The sequence below is a fragment of the Mustela putorius genome, unplaced genomic scaffold, assembly GCF_011764305.1.
Source record: "Mustela putorius furo isolate JIRA1106 unplaced genomic scaffold, ASM1176430v1.1 tig00003834_pilon_pilon_pilon, whole genome shotgun sequence".
Taxonomy (NCBI): domain Eukaryota; kingdom Metazoa; phylum Chordata; class Mammalia; order Carnivora; family Mustelidae; genus Mustela; species Mustela putorius.
In genome coordinates, this window is record NW_025421987.1 from 26335131 (window position 1) to 26352250 (window position 17120).

At 40.6% G+C, this 17120-nt stretch overlaps 1 protein-coding gene across 3 annotated transcripts in view; it reads left to right on the plus strand.

Moving 5' to 3' along the window:
• The window catches only part of COL8A1 (collagen type VIII alpha 1 chain), a 154464-nt gene extending 140197 nt beyond the window's left edge, over positions 1 to 14267 (plus strand). For 2 of the 3 annotated variants that reach the window (XM_004771917.3, XM_004771916.3), the window contains 2 exons: positions 7020 to 7350; positions 10011 to 14267. In XM_004771917.3, the coding sequence (XP_004771974.1) occupies positions 7023 to 7350; positions 10011 to 11920 (2238 nt within the window). In that variant the 5' untranslated portion in view covers positions 7020 to 7022 and the 3' untranslated portion in view covers positions 11921 to 14267. The remainder of the gene's footprint in view (positions 1 to 7019; positions 7351 to 10010) is intronic. The other variant, XM_004771919.3, reaches the window with a different exon arrangement.
• The last annotated feature ends 2853 nt before the right edge of the window (positions 14268 to 17120 follow it).

Genomic DNA, 17120 nt, shown 5'->3' on the forward strand with positions numbered 1-17120 from the left:
AGAATTTCTCCATCCTCTTTTAGAGTTGCTTCCTTTAAAACCCAGGGGCCAGCCCACTCAAGCACAGAAGACTCAGTTTCTATAGTAAAATGGGTTTCAAAGAACATAACCTCAACAAATAATAACCATCTACCTCCTTACCTAACCTCTCCTGCTTTGTTTTTCTCCATACTATCCAATGCTGCCTATATTTAGGTTTTTTTTTTTTTTTAAGATTTCATGTATTTATTTGACAGAGAGAAATCACAAGTAGATGGAGAGGCAGGCAGAGAGAGGGAGAGGGAAGCAGGCTCCCTGCTGAGCAGAGAGACCGACGCGGGACTCGATCCCAGGACCCTGAGATCATGACCTGAGCTGAAGGCAGCGGTTTAACCCACTAAGCCACCCAGGCGCCCCTATATTTAGGTTTTTGATTTTTTTGTGTGTCCCCACAGAATTCTCATTCACAAATGAACATGTCAAAGTTTTATTTAACATGATGACAAAGTGGGTTTGAAATAAAATATTATAAACCTGGGTTTTTTTATTGTAATGAGCTTGTTAAAAAGAATGCTGAGATAATGCTAAGTTAGATAAAATATTGGTTAACATAGTAAAGGGCAGTAGAACCAAATCCTGGTCAACATAGTTTAGAGTTAATATCTGTAATGTTAATCAATTATGCAATAAATTTCCATATCCCTAAGATGATCCTAAGGTGGGCTTATTGGCCTGATATTAAAAGGTCATGTAGTGCTCGCTTCGGCAGCACATATATTAAAAGGTCATGTAATCATTCCTTTTTTGCCTTAGCCAATTTGGTGATGTATTTTTAATGTTCCTTTCCCAGCTCCCACTAAAAGTAAGCCACATGTGCACTGCCATTCTGAATCAGCTGCTCAGGTAATAAAAATAACAACAGAAATTGTATGACATGGGGCGCCTGTGTGGCTCAGTCAGTTAAGTGACTGACTCTTCGTTTTGGCTCAGGTCATAACCTGAAGGTCATGAGATAGAGCTCCACATTCGTTTCCATGCTCAGCAGGGAGTCTGCTTGAGATTCTCCCCTCTTCTCCCCTTATGCCCCTTCCCTATTTGTGCTCTTTCTCTCTCCAAAATAAACAAATCTTAAAAAAAAAAAAAAAGTTGCACATGATAATAGGTTGCTTTATGAATGTTTCTACCATTATTAATATTCAAGTTGGAAATATGAGGGCTTTCTGTCAGCAACTGTTGTATACAGGATTCTAAATGCAGAGTGAGGCTGAAGGAGATGTTTTCTAACGCACCTATCAATACCAAGAGTTTCGACTGTCAAGCTCTTTCAATAAATATAAGAAAATCCAAAGAATATCACATATTTTCCTTGTCCTCAGGAAGTTTGCAATCATGTTGGGGTCCTGTGGACAAAAAAAAAAAAAAAAAAAAAAAAAAAAAAAAAAAAAAAAATAGGAAAAAACACACTGTTGATGAGCTGCATTTAACTTTTGTTGAATTTTCAGTAGGACAAGTAAGATAATGATGGTTAAGGTGGGGAAGACTTCACAGAAGAGGTAGGAATTAGGTTGCTCTAGAGGAATGGTTGATGATATGGGCTGAGTTTTGTCCCCCTCGTTCCTATATTGTAGTCCTAACCCTTAGTACATCCAAATGTGACTGTATTTGTTTTTGTTTTTGTTTTTTAAGATTTTATTTATTTGACAGACAGAGAGGCAGAGAGAGGAAGGGAAGCAAGCTCCTGGCCAAGCAGAGAGCCCAATTTAGGGCTCAATCCCAGGCCCCTGGGATCATGACCTAAGCCGAAGGCAGAGGCTTTAACCCACTGAGCCACCCAGGCGCCCCATGTATATAAGAGAGGTTTTTTAAAAGAGGAAATCAAGTTAAAATGAGGTCAGTAGGAGAGGCTCTGACTGAACATGACTGGTGTCCTTATAAAGGAAAGATCATGTGAAGATCATGTGAAGACATGGAGAGAAGATGGCCATCTACAAGCCAAGGAGAGAGGTCTCAGAAGAAACCCACCATGCCAACATCTTGTTCTCTGATTTTTAGTCTCCACAACTGGGGGAAAACAAATTTTTGTTGTTTAAACCACCCAGTCTAAGATACTTGGCTATGACAGCCCTAGCAAACCTATACAATAGGGCTGAAATCTGGAGAAAGATTAAAAAGAAAAAAAGAAGAAACCTCCCGGGAAAAAAAAAGAATACAATAGAGAAGTCAAAATGAGGATAGCTGAAGATGAAGAATTAAGTTTTGAAACAATGGTTTACATTAGTGAAGGTCACCTATAACTACCATTTTGATAAATAGGACTTTCTGGGGGTTTTTAGTATTGTGTCTTGAAAGACAAATAAGCCTCCCAACTTTCACATCTCTAACCAAAATTGGCTTTCTCAGAGGTGTCTTCCACCACCCTTTCCAAAGCAGCATCTTCTACCTGGAGTCATTTTTGAACCCTTCCCCCTGCTTTGTCTTCTTGACAGCACTCAAATCTAAAATTGAAAAATTTATCTTCCAGTTGTTTATTATTGCCTGTCTCCCCCCACTGGAATGTGAGTTCAACTAATTCACTCCTTTCTCTAGTACCCCTCACGGTAACAATTAATAGGCACTCCTTACCTACCTACGCCGAATGAATGAATTGCTCCGAGAAATGCAAACAGGACAGAACTTTCTTTAAGAGGCATGGGAAAGCCAGGAAGACAATTCTGGTGAATATTGCAGGGGTAGTATTCTGTCTGACTGCCCCTTGCTTCAGGAGCGATAAATCTGAGGATGTGAGAAACCATAAATCCTGCGTGAAGGGCTGCCCAGCAACAGATGAGAGAAGCTTGTTCACAACACTCACACACACACACACACACACACACACACGCACGCACACATGCAAACACACACATGTGCGGATATGCACACAGTTTTAGCACCATGTGAAAGGGAAAGTTGGACTTAGGGCAAGAACTGAAGGTTCAAATACTTAAACATTCTTCTGCACAGCAAGCCAAAATCTCACAGGGATAAATGTACAAATAAAATGCTGAGGAGCGTCTAAAATAATATGTATCACATTATTCTGTTATATACATTACAGGTCACATGAGGAAACTGAAACTCTCTGCAGCCCTTCCCAAATACAGGGAACTATTTAGGGCTGTTCAAAATGATTAGGATTGGCGATTCTGACACCAGAATGAATAACTGCCTTGGTTCAGCTGTTCTTTTTTGCCATTTTTAACAAGTACATTTTAATGGCCATTATTGTTTTATTCATCTTAGGTTTATCATTACTGCAGTTAACCTCACATTTATTTTGGCTAGTACCCTTCTTTGAAAGTCTTTGACATTTAAGTTGGTTTTGATTTGTCTTTTTGGTCACAATCCATTAATAATAACTTAAATTTGAATGGTGCTTTTCAGCTTACAAAAAAATTCATATTATCATTCGTGTCCTTGAACAGCTCTGTGGGAGAGGCTGAGATGATCATTTCTTTTTTTATAGTTGCTCTTTTATAGGGAAGGAAACTGAGGCTTAGTAAAGATAAGGGACTTGCCCCAAGTCGTAGACACAGTGAATGGCAGCACTACAACTCAGCTCCAGGTCTTTGGTTTCTTCTACATAATGACATGAAACCCATCACTGGTTGGGCTGACTGGCAAAGATCCACTGTCCACACACATTATGTATGTTTATGTTCATGCGTAGTCAAGTGCGCACACACACACACACACACACACATGCATGTTATCAAATAGAAATCTAAGAAAACAGTGACTGGAACAGCAACTAGAACACAAATCTAAGAAAACAGCATTATTCTGTTGTGCATCCCCAGAAAAAGGAAAAAGAGGCAAGAAAACCCATTACCACCATTTCTCCCAGCAGAAATTCCAAGGCTCCTTCCCCCCACCAGGTGTTTGTATAGCATTAAACAAATCTGATGTTCTTTTGAGTGATTTGGGGAGAACCACCACACCACTTTGACCACCAAAAATATCCTCAGGGACAAGAGGGAAATTAGTAAGGATAAGTCAAGCGGTAAATTCTAACCAGGGCCCCTATATAAATACTCAAGTTGAAACTGAACAAAGTTTATTTAAATAAAGAGCCAAAGAAATGGCAGATGGCAGACCAAAGGAGGTGGTTTTCAGGAGAGAAAGGCCAAGCCTGCAAGAGGAAATAATTGTAGTAAAGTAGGATCCCACTGGGCCATTGGTATTCAACTGGTCTTCTTCCCAGGCATTTCACTTCCTTCCAGTTTTCCAATGTTTCATTAGATTGTCCTGGTTTAAAGATTACTAAGTATAATCCAACACATTCACGGAACTGATGGAAAGGTGAAGAGCCAAACATGCTAGTTTATTCTTAAAGACATCTCCCCAAGTTCAGGATTTAGTAATTAAATTCCGTCATCCCCAAAGATAGAATTAAGTCCCAGCTTAGACATCACCAGGTATCACCATACATTTCTGGTCTGGGTTAGCATGTTCAACTCTCTAGTGACTGCCTTAGACACTGAATGTTAAGGACGTTAGAGAACAACCGGGTCTTATTTTTAACAAATAAGAAAGTTGAAGGGATCTGTTCAGATACATAAAACTGAGAAATAAGGTCTGAAGTTCCAGTTTTCTGAGTGGACAAAGAAAAGAATAGTGGTATGTATAGTATACTGTAATTTGTGTCCTAAAGGTGTGTGTAGTATATAGGCATATTCTTAGAACATCTCCAGAAACATATGAGGAAAATGGGAAAAGCTGTTACTTCCAAGGGAAGGGATTGAAGCCACTAGATGGAAGTGGGTGGGAAATTTACTTTTGTTGTGGATATCCCTTGCTACTCATGAATAGTTTATACATCTGTCATGCCTACTAAAAAAGTATAACTTCTGTGGGGGCAGGCCCCATTGACCATTTTATATTTACCTTTGTAGTCCCTGGATGGGTTTAGCATTGTGTTTGGTAAGTAGTTAATAAATTTATCATTGAGTACTTACACATGTTCTTCTTTTCCCATCTAGAATAAAACTGACTATTACCAACTATAAATCAATACTAATTTTGTAGCTCTTTCCAAATGGTTTATAGTAATTATTCTTAGACAGAAAATAACTACTTTCTATCTCCTCCCATTTACCAACACATGTATTATTTCGAGCACATTTGAATCAAACAGTTCTTGAGACTTTATGAAATGGAGAACATTTTATAAATCATTTTGCTGACAGATGTTTTGGGGGGAAATGACTAGTTAGTATACTGAGAAAAATTGTAAAGCAGTGACTTTTGTGGTAGAGATTCCATTAAATATTTTCTTAGGTGCTTTTTATTAACCAATTCTTCTTCTTCTTCTTCTTCTTTTTTTTTTAAAGATTTTATTTATTTATTTGACAGAGAGAGATCACAAGCAGGCAGAGAGAGAGGAAGGGAAGCAGGCTCCCTGCTGAGCAGAGAGACATGGGGCTCCATCCCAGGACCCTGAGACCACACCCGAGCTGAAGACAGAGGCTTTAACCCACTGAGCCACCCAGGTGCCCTTAACCAATTCTTCTGTAGCCTGTTCACACTCTTGGCATTACTCTTGAATAGGATGTTGCAAAGTCAACACATATTTTCTAAGAAGTGGAAAACTATGATCCAGAATTAAGTAAGACAGAAGCAAAGAAAACAAACTCACAGAATGGAAATTACAGTTATTTAGAGATAGGAGTTTATTCAAAGTTCTTACATTAAAAATTACGAAAACCTTGCCATTTCTTTCTCCAGCATAATCATGACACTCCACTGAGGATTCAGATTTTCATCAAGACCTTTCAAAAGGTGTGGGAAGCGCCTTACAATGCCCAGTACCCGGGAGAACAGACTTCAATATGTGCCACACTTGCCCTCTAGTGGGCCTTTGTGGGCATTGCAGTTCCCTGGGTTTTTGGGTTTTCAGCCAGAGGTCTTTTTGAGGTGTTTTTTTAATAAACATAAGCCCCAATAATATTTATTCCACTAACTGCTAAATTGCAAAGGATGCTGTTAAAGGGATTTTCCAGTTCATTCTCATGAGTGGCTAAATATCGTTGTTTTATTTACACAACTAGTTTGCCTTGTAAACTAGTTGTGTAGTTTGGGACTGTCACATGAAGTACCTTCCTTCCAATTCAGAAGACTTGTGCAGTTTTCATTATTGTTGTTTGCTTGCTATTTAACACTTACATTAATTTGTGACCGCACCAAAGCAAAGGACAGATGAAAAATCTCAGCCTATCAATTACTGTTTCCACTTAGAATAGAATTTCGGCACGTACTAACAAATTCCAACTTACCACCAAGTTTGCCTCCTTTTGGCCAACGTAACCTAACTATTAGGAATAAGTTTAGTGTAAATGTGTGACACTCAAAATAACAGTAATTTAAAGATGATGATAAACCTTTAGCTCTTTATTGTGTAAACAAATTTCAAACCTAAGAATTAATAGGGGCCTTCATGTTCAGCAAAGGCTGAGGTTTATTCTAGCTTGTTACTAAACCATGCGCAGTACATGAATTTCACTTCCTGGTCCATGGTTTCTGATCTGTTTCCAGGTAACATATCCACACAGCAGCCAGCAGCAAGGAAGAGGAAAAACAGGGGCCACTCTTCTTTAGGATCCTTCTTGGAAGTTGTACCCATTACAACTACATCCAATTGGACAGAACTTTTTCACATCACCACACCCGGCTAAAATGTCTTTATTCTGGGTTGCTCTGTTCCAGCTAAAAAATCAAGAGTTCCAATACTATGGAAGAAAGCAGAATTGATATCTGGGGACACACAGCAGTATTTCCCACAGTTTATAATCCCACTGATTGCCTTCATTTGACAGTTCCTACTCTTTTCTGTTTTTTGCATGTTTTCTACTGAGAGGTAACACCGTTCTTCTTTTCGTTTGTCTTCCACAGGGGACGTTCTGATGATAAAAATTGTTTCCTTTTTCTCCCTCTTCTTTCTCTAAGTAAACTTGTCACTTGGCCTGCCAGTTTTCACCATGTTGGTGCATTCATTCCTTCCACAGGCGATGGCTGTACCACCTGGCCCTCTGCAGCTGCTGGGAGTGCTGCTTACCATTTCCCTGGGCTCCATCAGGCTCATTCAGGCTGGCGCTTACTATGGGATCAAGCCGCTGCCACCACAAATTCCTCCTCAGATCCCACCACAAATTCCACAATACCAGCCTCTGGGCCAGCAAGTACCTCACATGCCTTTGGGCAAAGATGGCCTTAGCATGGGCAAGGAGCTGCCCCACATGCAGTATGGCAAAGAGTATCCACATCTACCCCAATATATGAAGGAAATTCAGCCAGTGCCAAGAATGGGCAAGGAAGCAGCACCTAAGAAAGGCAAAGGTAACATCATATTCCTGTCCTGTTAGGAAACACCAGTTTTCTAAAATCAGGGGGAGAAGCTAAATTTTAGAAATTTTTATTTTGGAAAGTGTTACTGACAGTCATTGTTTATGGTGCCCTCGACTTTATCCTTGAAAAGTTCAGGACTCAAAAATACAAACAAAATTACTGTTTTATGTTGTGCTTTATTATTTTAACAGCATTAAATGGCACAAAACATATTTTTACTCCCTTATTCATTATCTCTTCCAACATTTCGCAACTATTTAATGAGCATCTATTTTTGTGTCAGAAGCTGGGCCAGATGCGGGGGAATTAAAGCAGGCAGGGGTGGGGGCAGTGACAAGCCTACAGGAAGCTGCTGGAAGGTGCAGAGAGCAGGAGTGCTCTGGCCTCTTCCAAACTTGTCTTCCCTAACCCTGAGGGAAACCAATCCAGATTCACTCCCTCTCACTGACACTCACGCAAAAAGGACACCTCTGCTTAAGACGGTTGAAACTAGAGATGAGCAGGTTTTCAATGAAATTTTCTCAGCATGACGCACGAAGCCCTCGAGTGAAAAATCACACATGACTCAGTGCAGCAATATATTATCAGTAAGAATTAAAAAACAAAAACAAAAACAAAAAAACAATGGACATTGGGGAGGCTATGTGCTATGGTGAGTGCTGTGAAGTATACTGTAAACCTGATGATTCACAGACCTGTACCCCTGGGGCTAATAATACATTATATGTTTATAAAAATTTTTTTAAAAATTATAAAAAAGAAAAAAGAAATCCATTATCTTAAAGAAACAGCTTTCAAATGCTTTTCGGCGGTTTTTCAAGAGCCCAAGATTTGAAATAGGAATAAATTCTAGTTCTTAAGAACCAACAGCCTTAAAAGATTTTGAGGAAAGTTTACAGCATCATCTAGTGTACAAAGAAAAACTTGTGCTAGAATACCTTTTAAAAAGTATCTTTGAATACCATTAAAACTGCGTTTTCCCCAACAAGTACCTGGCTGACTTGTTTCTGCTTCAGTAAATAACTTTGGAAAACTCAAAATTAAAAAAAGTGACTAGTCAGTCTTCTTTAATGGGAGAGCAATGTTGTTAAAGACCTACTATGTTAGGAATATATAAATATAAATGTAAATATAAATATATATATTTATATATATGTCTATATGAATGAAAGCACTTTGTGAACCAGGTGCTGGATAAATGCCAGTGTTTTGAAGAGTGCTTTCATTAAGCTACTACACCTATTAACCAATAAACTGAGAGGAGACCGTGACGGCTAAGGACTGAATGTAGAGATGACAATTTTTCCCACTGTCTTCTAGCCATATTCACTCGTTATTCAACACCTACAAAATGCTTATCACTGTGAGAGACACTTTCTTAAAACTTCATGAGGTTCATCTGGATTCCTAAGAAACTCAGCATTTGTAGGAAAGGAATTGCATCAACATAGCAATTCCCTTTGAGGAGGTAGAGGCCATTCCTACTGGTCCCTAAAAAGGCAGGAACTCTAGGTCTGGGGTACTAGTGAATTTGGTGTTAAGAGGTTTAGAGGCCAGAAATGAAAGACCTGGAAATAACATAATACTGTATGTAAACCATATTTCAATTAAAAAAAAAAAAAAAGAACACCTCTCTGAAACTAGTTGTCTTCGTCAGTAAAATAAGATTTGTTGAGAAAATCAATGGCATGGGTAATTAAAAATGCTAAGTAAATATTAAAGCATCATAAAAACTTTTGAGTTGCTAGAGCTGGTCATTCAGGAAACCCTAGCTAAGAACAGAGTACATGCCAGGCACTGTGCTGGACACCCAGGACTCCTGATGAGGAAGACATGACCCTGCTCTAGATGCTCTTGATATCGTAGTATGTCCTACACACTGCTTAGAAATAACATGCTGTTATCGTACGAGACTGTCTACTTAGCATAAATGAAGTATTCCCAATTTGCTTCTCTTCAGGAGCTGATATTCCACTTCGGGGATTATCTCAGCCATTTCTTTCCCTTCCTTTCTTGGGGGGCCTGCCTGACTTTTGCATCATACTATATTTCAACACAAAAGGAAATATTATTTAGCCACAAGCTATTATATAAAAAAAATCAAGGACATGAAAAAATACAGCATTATGTAGATAAACTAATAAAAAAATAAAAATGGAGAATGACTCCATTCTTTAAAATACACACACACAGACACACACGCACATACACACCCACACCTAGAACACATGAGATGGAAATACATATAAATATCAAGTGATTACAGGCAAATTTGATTTTTCTTTATCTCTTTTTCAATTTTCCAAAATCCCCATACAGAACACACCATAACAAAGGTTTTGTACTTAGAAAAATGTTTCTTCCTTATTTTTTTAGCTTTTCTCCTTAACCAATGTTGATAAAAGCAGCTACAGATATCAGTTCTCAAACACTATTTCAAACATAACAAAGCAATTATTAGCTTGATTGTTCTAAGTACTGATAGTCCTGGAAGACGAACACATTATTCCTAGTGTTTCCTCTCGATAAGTAATAGACTAAGGTGTCAGAACTAAATAATGATCATCATGACTTCCTTGAAGAATAATAACTATTAATTTTTCTCTCTTTTTCCCCCTTCTCCCTCCTCCCTCTCCCACTCTCTCTCCCAGTAGAAATACCATTAGCCAGCTTACGAGGGGAGCAAGGTCCCCGTGGAGAGCCTGGCCCAAGAGGACCACCTGGGCCCCCCGGCTTACCAGGTCATGGGATACCTGGAACCAAAGGAAAACCAGGGCCACAGGGATATCCTGGAATTGGAAAACCAGGTATGCCTGGAATGCCAGGAAAGCCAGGAGCCATGGGAATGCCTGGAGCAAAAGGTGAAATTGGACCTAAAGGGGAGATCGGGCCTATGGGGATCCCAGGGCCGCAAGGACCTCCAGGGCCTCACGGACTTCCTGGCATTGGAAAACCAGGTGGTCCAGGGTTACCAGGGCAACCAGGTGCAAAGGGAGAGCGAGGACCAAAAGGACCACCAGGACCTCCAGGCCTTCAGGGTCCTAAAGGAGAGAAGGGCTTTGGGATGCCAGGTTTGCCAGGCCTAAAGGGTCCTCCAGGGATGCATGGCCCTCCTGGTCCTGTTGGACTTCCAGGAGTGGGCAAACCCGGAGTGACAGGCTTCCCTGGGCCCCAAGGCCCCCTGGGAAAGCCAGGTCCTCCAGGGGAACCTGGGCCCCAAGGCCCTGTTGGAGTCCCAGGAGTTCAAGGACCTCCTGGGATACCTGGAGTTGGGAAACCAGGCCAGGATGGGATCCCTGGCCAGCCAGGATTTCCAGGTGGCAAAGGGGAGCAAGGACTGCCAGGGCTGCCGGGACCCCCAGGCCTTCCAGGAATTGGAAAACCAGGCTTCCCAGGACCCAAAGGTGACAAGGGCATAGGGGGTCTTCCTGGGGCTCTAGGACCAAGAGGGGAGAAAGGACCAATAGGTGCCCCTGGAATAGGGGGTCCCCCAGGAGAGCCAGGCCTGCCTGGAATCCCAGGTCCTATGGGTCCTCCAGGTGCTATTGGTTTCCCTGGACCCAAAGGAGAAGGTGGGGTTGTAGGGCCACAGGGGCCACCAGGTCCCAAGGGTGAGCCAGGGCTTCAGGGCTTCCCAGGAAAGCCTGGTTTCCTTGGTGAAGTAGGGCCCCCTGGAATGAGGGGTTTGCCAGGTCCCATAGGGCCCAAGGGGGAAGCTGGTCATAAAGGTTTACCAGGGCTCCCTGGTGCTCCAGGGCTGCTGGGACCAAAGGGAGAACCAGGAATCCCAGGGGACCAGGGTTTACAGGGCCCTCCAGGAATCCCAGGGATCGCAGGCCCAAGTGGGCCCATTGGACCACCTGGAATGCCAGGCCCCAAAGGAGAACCTGGCATCCCAGGGCCCCCTGGGTTCCCTGGAGTAGGGAAGCCTGGGGTAGCAGGACTTCATGGGCCCCCGGGGAAGCCTGGTGCCCTTGGTCCTCAAGGCCAGCCGGGACTTCCAGGGCCCCCAGGCCCGCCAGGGCCCCCCGGACCCCCAGCTGTGATGCCCCCTACACCACCACCCCATGGAGAGTATCTGCCCGATATGGGGCTGGGAATTGATGGAGTGAAACCCCCCCATGCCTATGGGGCTAAGAAGGGCAAGAATGGAGGGCCTGCCTACGAGATGCCTGCTTTTACAGCTGAGCTGACTGCGCCTTTCCCACCTGTGGGGGCCCCCGTGAAGTTTGACAAACTGCTCTATAATGGCAGACAGAACTACAACCCCCAGACGGGCATCTTCACCTGCGAGGTTCCTGGGGTCTACTACTTCGCCTACCACATCCACTGCAAGGGGGGCAACGTGTGGGTTGCTCTGTTCAAGAACAACGAGCCCATGATGTACACATATGATGAGTACAAAAAGGGTTTTCTGGACCAGGCGTCTGGGAGTGCAGTGCTGCTGCTCAGGCCAGGAGACCGAGTGTTCCTCCAAATGCCCTCAGAACAGGCTGCAGGACTATATGCTGGGCAGTATGTCCATTCCTCCTTTTCAGGATATTTATTGTATCCCATGTAAGAAAAAAAAAGAAAAGAAAGAAAGAAAGAAAGAAAAGAGATTTAAAGAAGAAAATGGCACACCGAAAATATCCAAATGAAAAACATAATTGCTTCAAAACATTTATATAGTTGGAAAGTTATATTTAAGTGAAAATCTAAACCATCATGTACAAATAAAAACTAAGATGCATGTTGAATGCTCTGCATAGCAGCCTGTAATTAAAAATGATGGGATAGATTTATGTATCAAGTACTGACACTTGTGTTGTACCCACTGGAATCATATTAGCTGTTGTATTGTTATATGCTTCCATGATAACCTGCTTATTCAGATCAGTCAATATATTTCAGTATGGAAGATCATAGCTAACGAAAGTCACTTGCTCATATTGTTTAAAGATTTCTAAATATGGCTTAAGGAAATGTCCATGATAACAATTACCGTATTTATTTGCATAATTTCCTCTGTCTTTGGGCAGATGTTTTGCCAGGAAGGTGGGGGAGGAGTCCTGTTGTGTGATAGCCCCAGTGGGAGGGAGTCAGGAGAGCAGAAGGTTTTTAGCCCAAAGGCTATTTCCCTCCTGTCAGAGGCTGTGTCTTTTATGGATGCCAAGTCCTCCTCAGAACTGTGTATCTCCTGTCTCTAAAAGAATAAGTGAGCCAGTCACCTGCGGTGTAATTTACTCAGTAAATTCTGTGTGCATCGCACTGGATGAGACATGTGAGGGACATAAGACAGTGCCCCAAAAGGAGCTAAAAAAAAACACTTGGGAGACAGGAGCCATAATTAATTCACTTATTTCTCAAGGATCTTTTTTGTTTTGTTTTCTATAATTTTTTTCCTTCCTTCCATGTAATTTCCATGATGACTCAACTAATATAAACTTGTGGAAGTCTTAAGAAAAAAATAACTTTCCAGTTTTGTGGAATGTTCATTATCAACATCAGTTTTTAATTGTGTTTACATGGGTATAAAAATTCCCTTCCTTTCCCTACCATTCAAATGACTACAATGAGGTTTCACCCATGAAAGGACTATTGCTATTTTTCAGTAGTGGTTGAATTTTGAAGAAATTTCTTGGTGTAGTATCTATGCAAATTGGAATGTTGTCTCAGGTTCCAAACTCAATTTCCAAAATCCAAGCCATTCTTTATTTGGGGAAAAAAAAATTTTCAGAATTACATAGGAAAATAACTTTTTGAAAAAATAATTTCTTAAGTTTTAAATTTAAAAATGGATCTACTACTTCCGAGTGTAGGTACTAAAATTGTAGGAAAAGAAGTTTGCTTCTTTATAAGCAAACTGTGGAAGAGCTATGTGAAATGTCAAAGGGCATAAGAGCCCGTGCTGCTTCTGTCCCCTTATACTCAGCACAAGTCAAGAGTCAATAGAAGTTTAAAGAGAAAAATAAGTATCTTTTTTTCTAGGTTTTTACTTAGGTACATACTAACCACTGCAGGCATTCAAATCTGGTTTCAAAACATAGGCAAAATATTTCAGTCAGCTATGAGTCTGCTGCTGATACTACAAGCAAAGGGGGAAATGATGTGGAGCTGTGGTGGTAGAATCTTGTATCTGTTTCTCAAAATTAAAAGTGAGAAGTTAAGGGGAAAGATACAGATGGAAAAATACACAAATAAATACGGTATATACACACATGGAAATGTGTCTCTGTCAAATCTGAATCACTTTAACCATCAAGAAAATTCTCATTAACCTAATAAGTGTCTTTCCCTTATATGGTATATGAGCACCATTTCTTCTCAAATTCTTAAGAAGAGAAATGAGTTCATTACCAGAGGGTTTCTTATTCACTGCTTTTACATGACAAACTTTTTTCATCAAAAGATATCTGACCCAACCTTCATTTTCAAAGCAGACAGCGTCTATGTGGTCAAACATCCTTCAAGTTGGTCTTGAGGATACTGGTTTTGGACTGATGACTATGGGAGGCAACAGGGATCCATTGGGCTCCTTCTGCTGTATAGCTGCATTGAAACGGCTTGGAAGCAAGTCTGATCAGCTGATCTGTAAATCCGTATTTATCTGTACATGTATGGGCTTTTTATTTCCAAGTTAAGAGAGACAGTACCTCTTTAGTTAAGATCAAACTTCTTTTAAAAATACCTTCCAACTTATTTATTGGTTGTTACTCAATTGCATATGTGTATATATATATATATATATATATATATATATATATAACTGTGCGTGAGTGAGTGTGTTAATTATCAGGCATATGCTTCTAACTTTTAGATGGGGAGGAGCAAAATCTATGCCAGATACTGTGTATTCTATAATGGTGCTAATCTCAGAGCTAAATGAATTACTCCATTTAATTAAAAAAAAGAGTTTTAAATAATTATCTATGTGTCTGTGTTTCCCTTTTAAGTGTTGCACATTATGCTAACACATTAGTGTAAAAGCAGATGAAACAACCACATGTTCAAAAGTCTAGGGATAGTGCTTTAATCCCTATTTAATTCAAAACCAACTAGAACTTTTCCATGTGAAATGGACCAAACTGGCATTATGTTATTTAAACACAGAGTATTAATGCAGTATGACATCCCACCAGAGGAAAATAATGTCTGTAGTGGGTGACTGTTCTCAAATATTTTATAGAACACCATGAAAGGTGACCAGACTGGTGACTTTTTTGAGTTTCCATGATTAGATTTGAGACTTGTCAATAGCAAATCATTTTTGTATTTAAATTTTTGTACAGATTTGAAAAAAAGACATATTAAATATCTTTAAAAGTATGTTTCTCATCTTGTTCATATCACTGAGTGGACACTGAACCTCATACTTTTTTTATCCCGTCGTATACTGAAGAGCTACTGAAACAGAGACCAAAAACAATCGCAGCTTAAACAGGACAGTTATTCCTCTTAGACATAATAGCTCTGAGCATCAGCAGTCCAGGGCTCATGTAGTAGTACCTTGCTGCTTTTCTGCCCCAAAGTTGTTGCCCTCATCCCCAAAGTCAGGACAGCTAACCATCACAGCCACATTCCAGCCATTGGGAAGGAGAAAAAATCAGGAAGGGGAGGGCATGCTCCCTAATTAAAGAACTCAAGTCAGGGGTCCCTGGGTGGCTCAGGGGGTTAAGCCTCTGCCTTTGGCTCAGGTCATGATCTCAGGGTCCTGGGATCGAGCCCCACATCGGGCTCTCTGCTCAGCGGGGAGCCTGCTTCCTCCCTGCCTCTCTGCCTACCTGTGATCTCTGTCTGTCAAATAAAGAAATAAAATCTTAAAAAAAAAAAAAAAGAAAGAACTCAAGTCAGTAGCTGCTTAGTCCTTCCTCCCACATTCTATTGCACTGAATTTAGTCACACTGCCCAAAGCTGCCAAGAAAGTGAGGGAATTTGAATAATTATTCAGGGTAACAACATGTCCAGCTGAAATTCAGGGACTCCCTTAACATGGAAGAAAGGAGAATAGATACTAGGGGATAATTAGCTGCTGCTAATTATCTGTCACACCCATCATAAAAGAAGTGCCACAAACCTCTCTTCCTCCAGAAGAAACCAGTCTTCAAATACAGTATTCTATTTTAATTGGCCACAGTACAGCCAACTATTCTGAGGGGAGAGAGTGGTGAGCAGAGGCAGACCTGCTTCAAGAACCTAAGAGTCTTAAAAAACATCATTGATAAGGAGAGAATTCTGCTGTGATGACTCATCAAGCTCAAGATGATTGTAACTATGTCTAGAATATTATAAAAGGATTATTCAAACCATTCCATAAGCAATTATCATGTCTGTGGCTGATTAACTCACTTGCCTAAGCCATCAATGTGGAAGCTTAAGACCATAGCTTCCATTCCCATTTAGCCCAATTAGTTCTATTTCTTTCCACAGCTAAAGACTCTTTTATAACATGGATCAATCATCTTGTATGTGCATAGTGTTGGTCACAAAAATAAACAGAAGGATTGATACAGGAGACACAGGCAGGGAAGAATAAACAGTTGGAATTCATAGTGCTAGAGGAGCAGAGCAAACCCATCATCACAATGGCACCCAGGCATTCTTTTATGTTAAAAGAAAATGCAAAGTAGTCCCTACTTTGCACTCAATACCACCAGGCAATGTGAAGGATACAAAAGCAACAGAAAACATGACCCTTCTCCTTAAAACAAACAAACAAAAAATCATCTTCTGTTTGGAGGAAATTCAGATTTTTGTTAAAGAAGAAATTAACTTCCAGGTGACTGTGAGGTGGTGTGGTGCTGATTGGATGCACTCTAGACTGGATGCAGGCTAGATTTTGAAAGTGAAAGACCAGTTCATGCTGACATGTCTCCTCCATAATTCCTCCTCACCCCTCAAAACACAGCTCAAGCATCACTTCCTCTTCCCTCCTGCTCAGTGTTAATCGCCTTCTCCCCTGTGACCATCCTGCCCTGTACAGTCTTCTGTCCCTTCACTCCTCCTGCCTTGTAACTGACCTATTTCTGTTGCCCATATTTGACAGAGCATATGGTCCTTGAGAGCAGGCACCTTCTTTCATCATTCATCCATGGCCCAACCAGAGTGCTTGTCCAGTACCAAGTGGGAGAGAAGAATGAAAAATGAATCTCTCAAGGCTGCTGTGTGTGGGAGGCAGTGCTAAAGCTGATATGAGTTGCAACTGAACCCAGCTCTGGGATTCTAAGATTATACAGATTATATATTCCAAGTTATTTAGAAATTCAACTGGAATGAAACCTAATAACAGATAGGCTTTTGGAGATGATTTTTAAAGAAATCATTTTTAATTTGATGGAATTTGAATAGCAAAGGAAATCACAAAAGGAATAGGCTCTCCTCCTCTAATAGAGAGGAGGAAACTTTTTTTTTTAATTTAAATTCAATTAGTATAGTACATCATCAGTTTCAGATGTAGAGAGGAAACTGGTATTCTGTGAGTGTGCATGTGTATGTGTGTGTGTATTTTCTGGGACAGGTTGGGGACAAGACCGCTGGGATAATGGATATGGCCTGAGTAGATCAGAGAATCTATTCAAGGACTAGTAGAGGAAATCAAGTTAATAACCAAAGAAAGGTCAAATGATATAGGGCTTTACATATAAGGAAGAGGCATTTATACTTTACCTAATATGCCCTAAGAAGACATCCCTTAAATGGGAAAATGGTATGAAAATATTTTAGAAAAGTTACTTTGATGATTCTATGAAGAAGGTGAATTACAAGTGGTAAAACCAATGAGA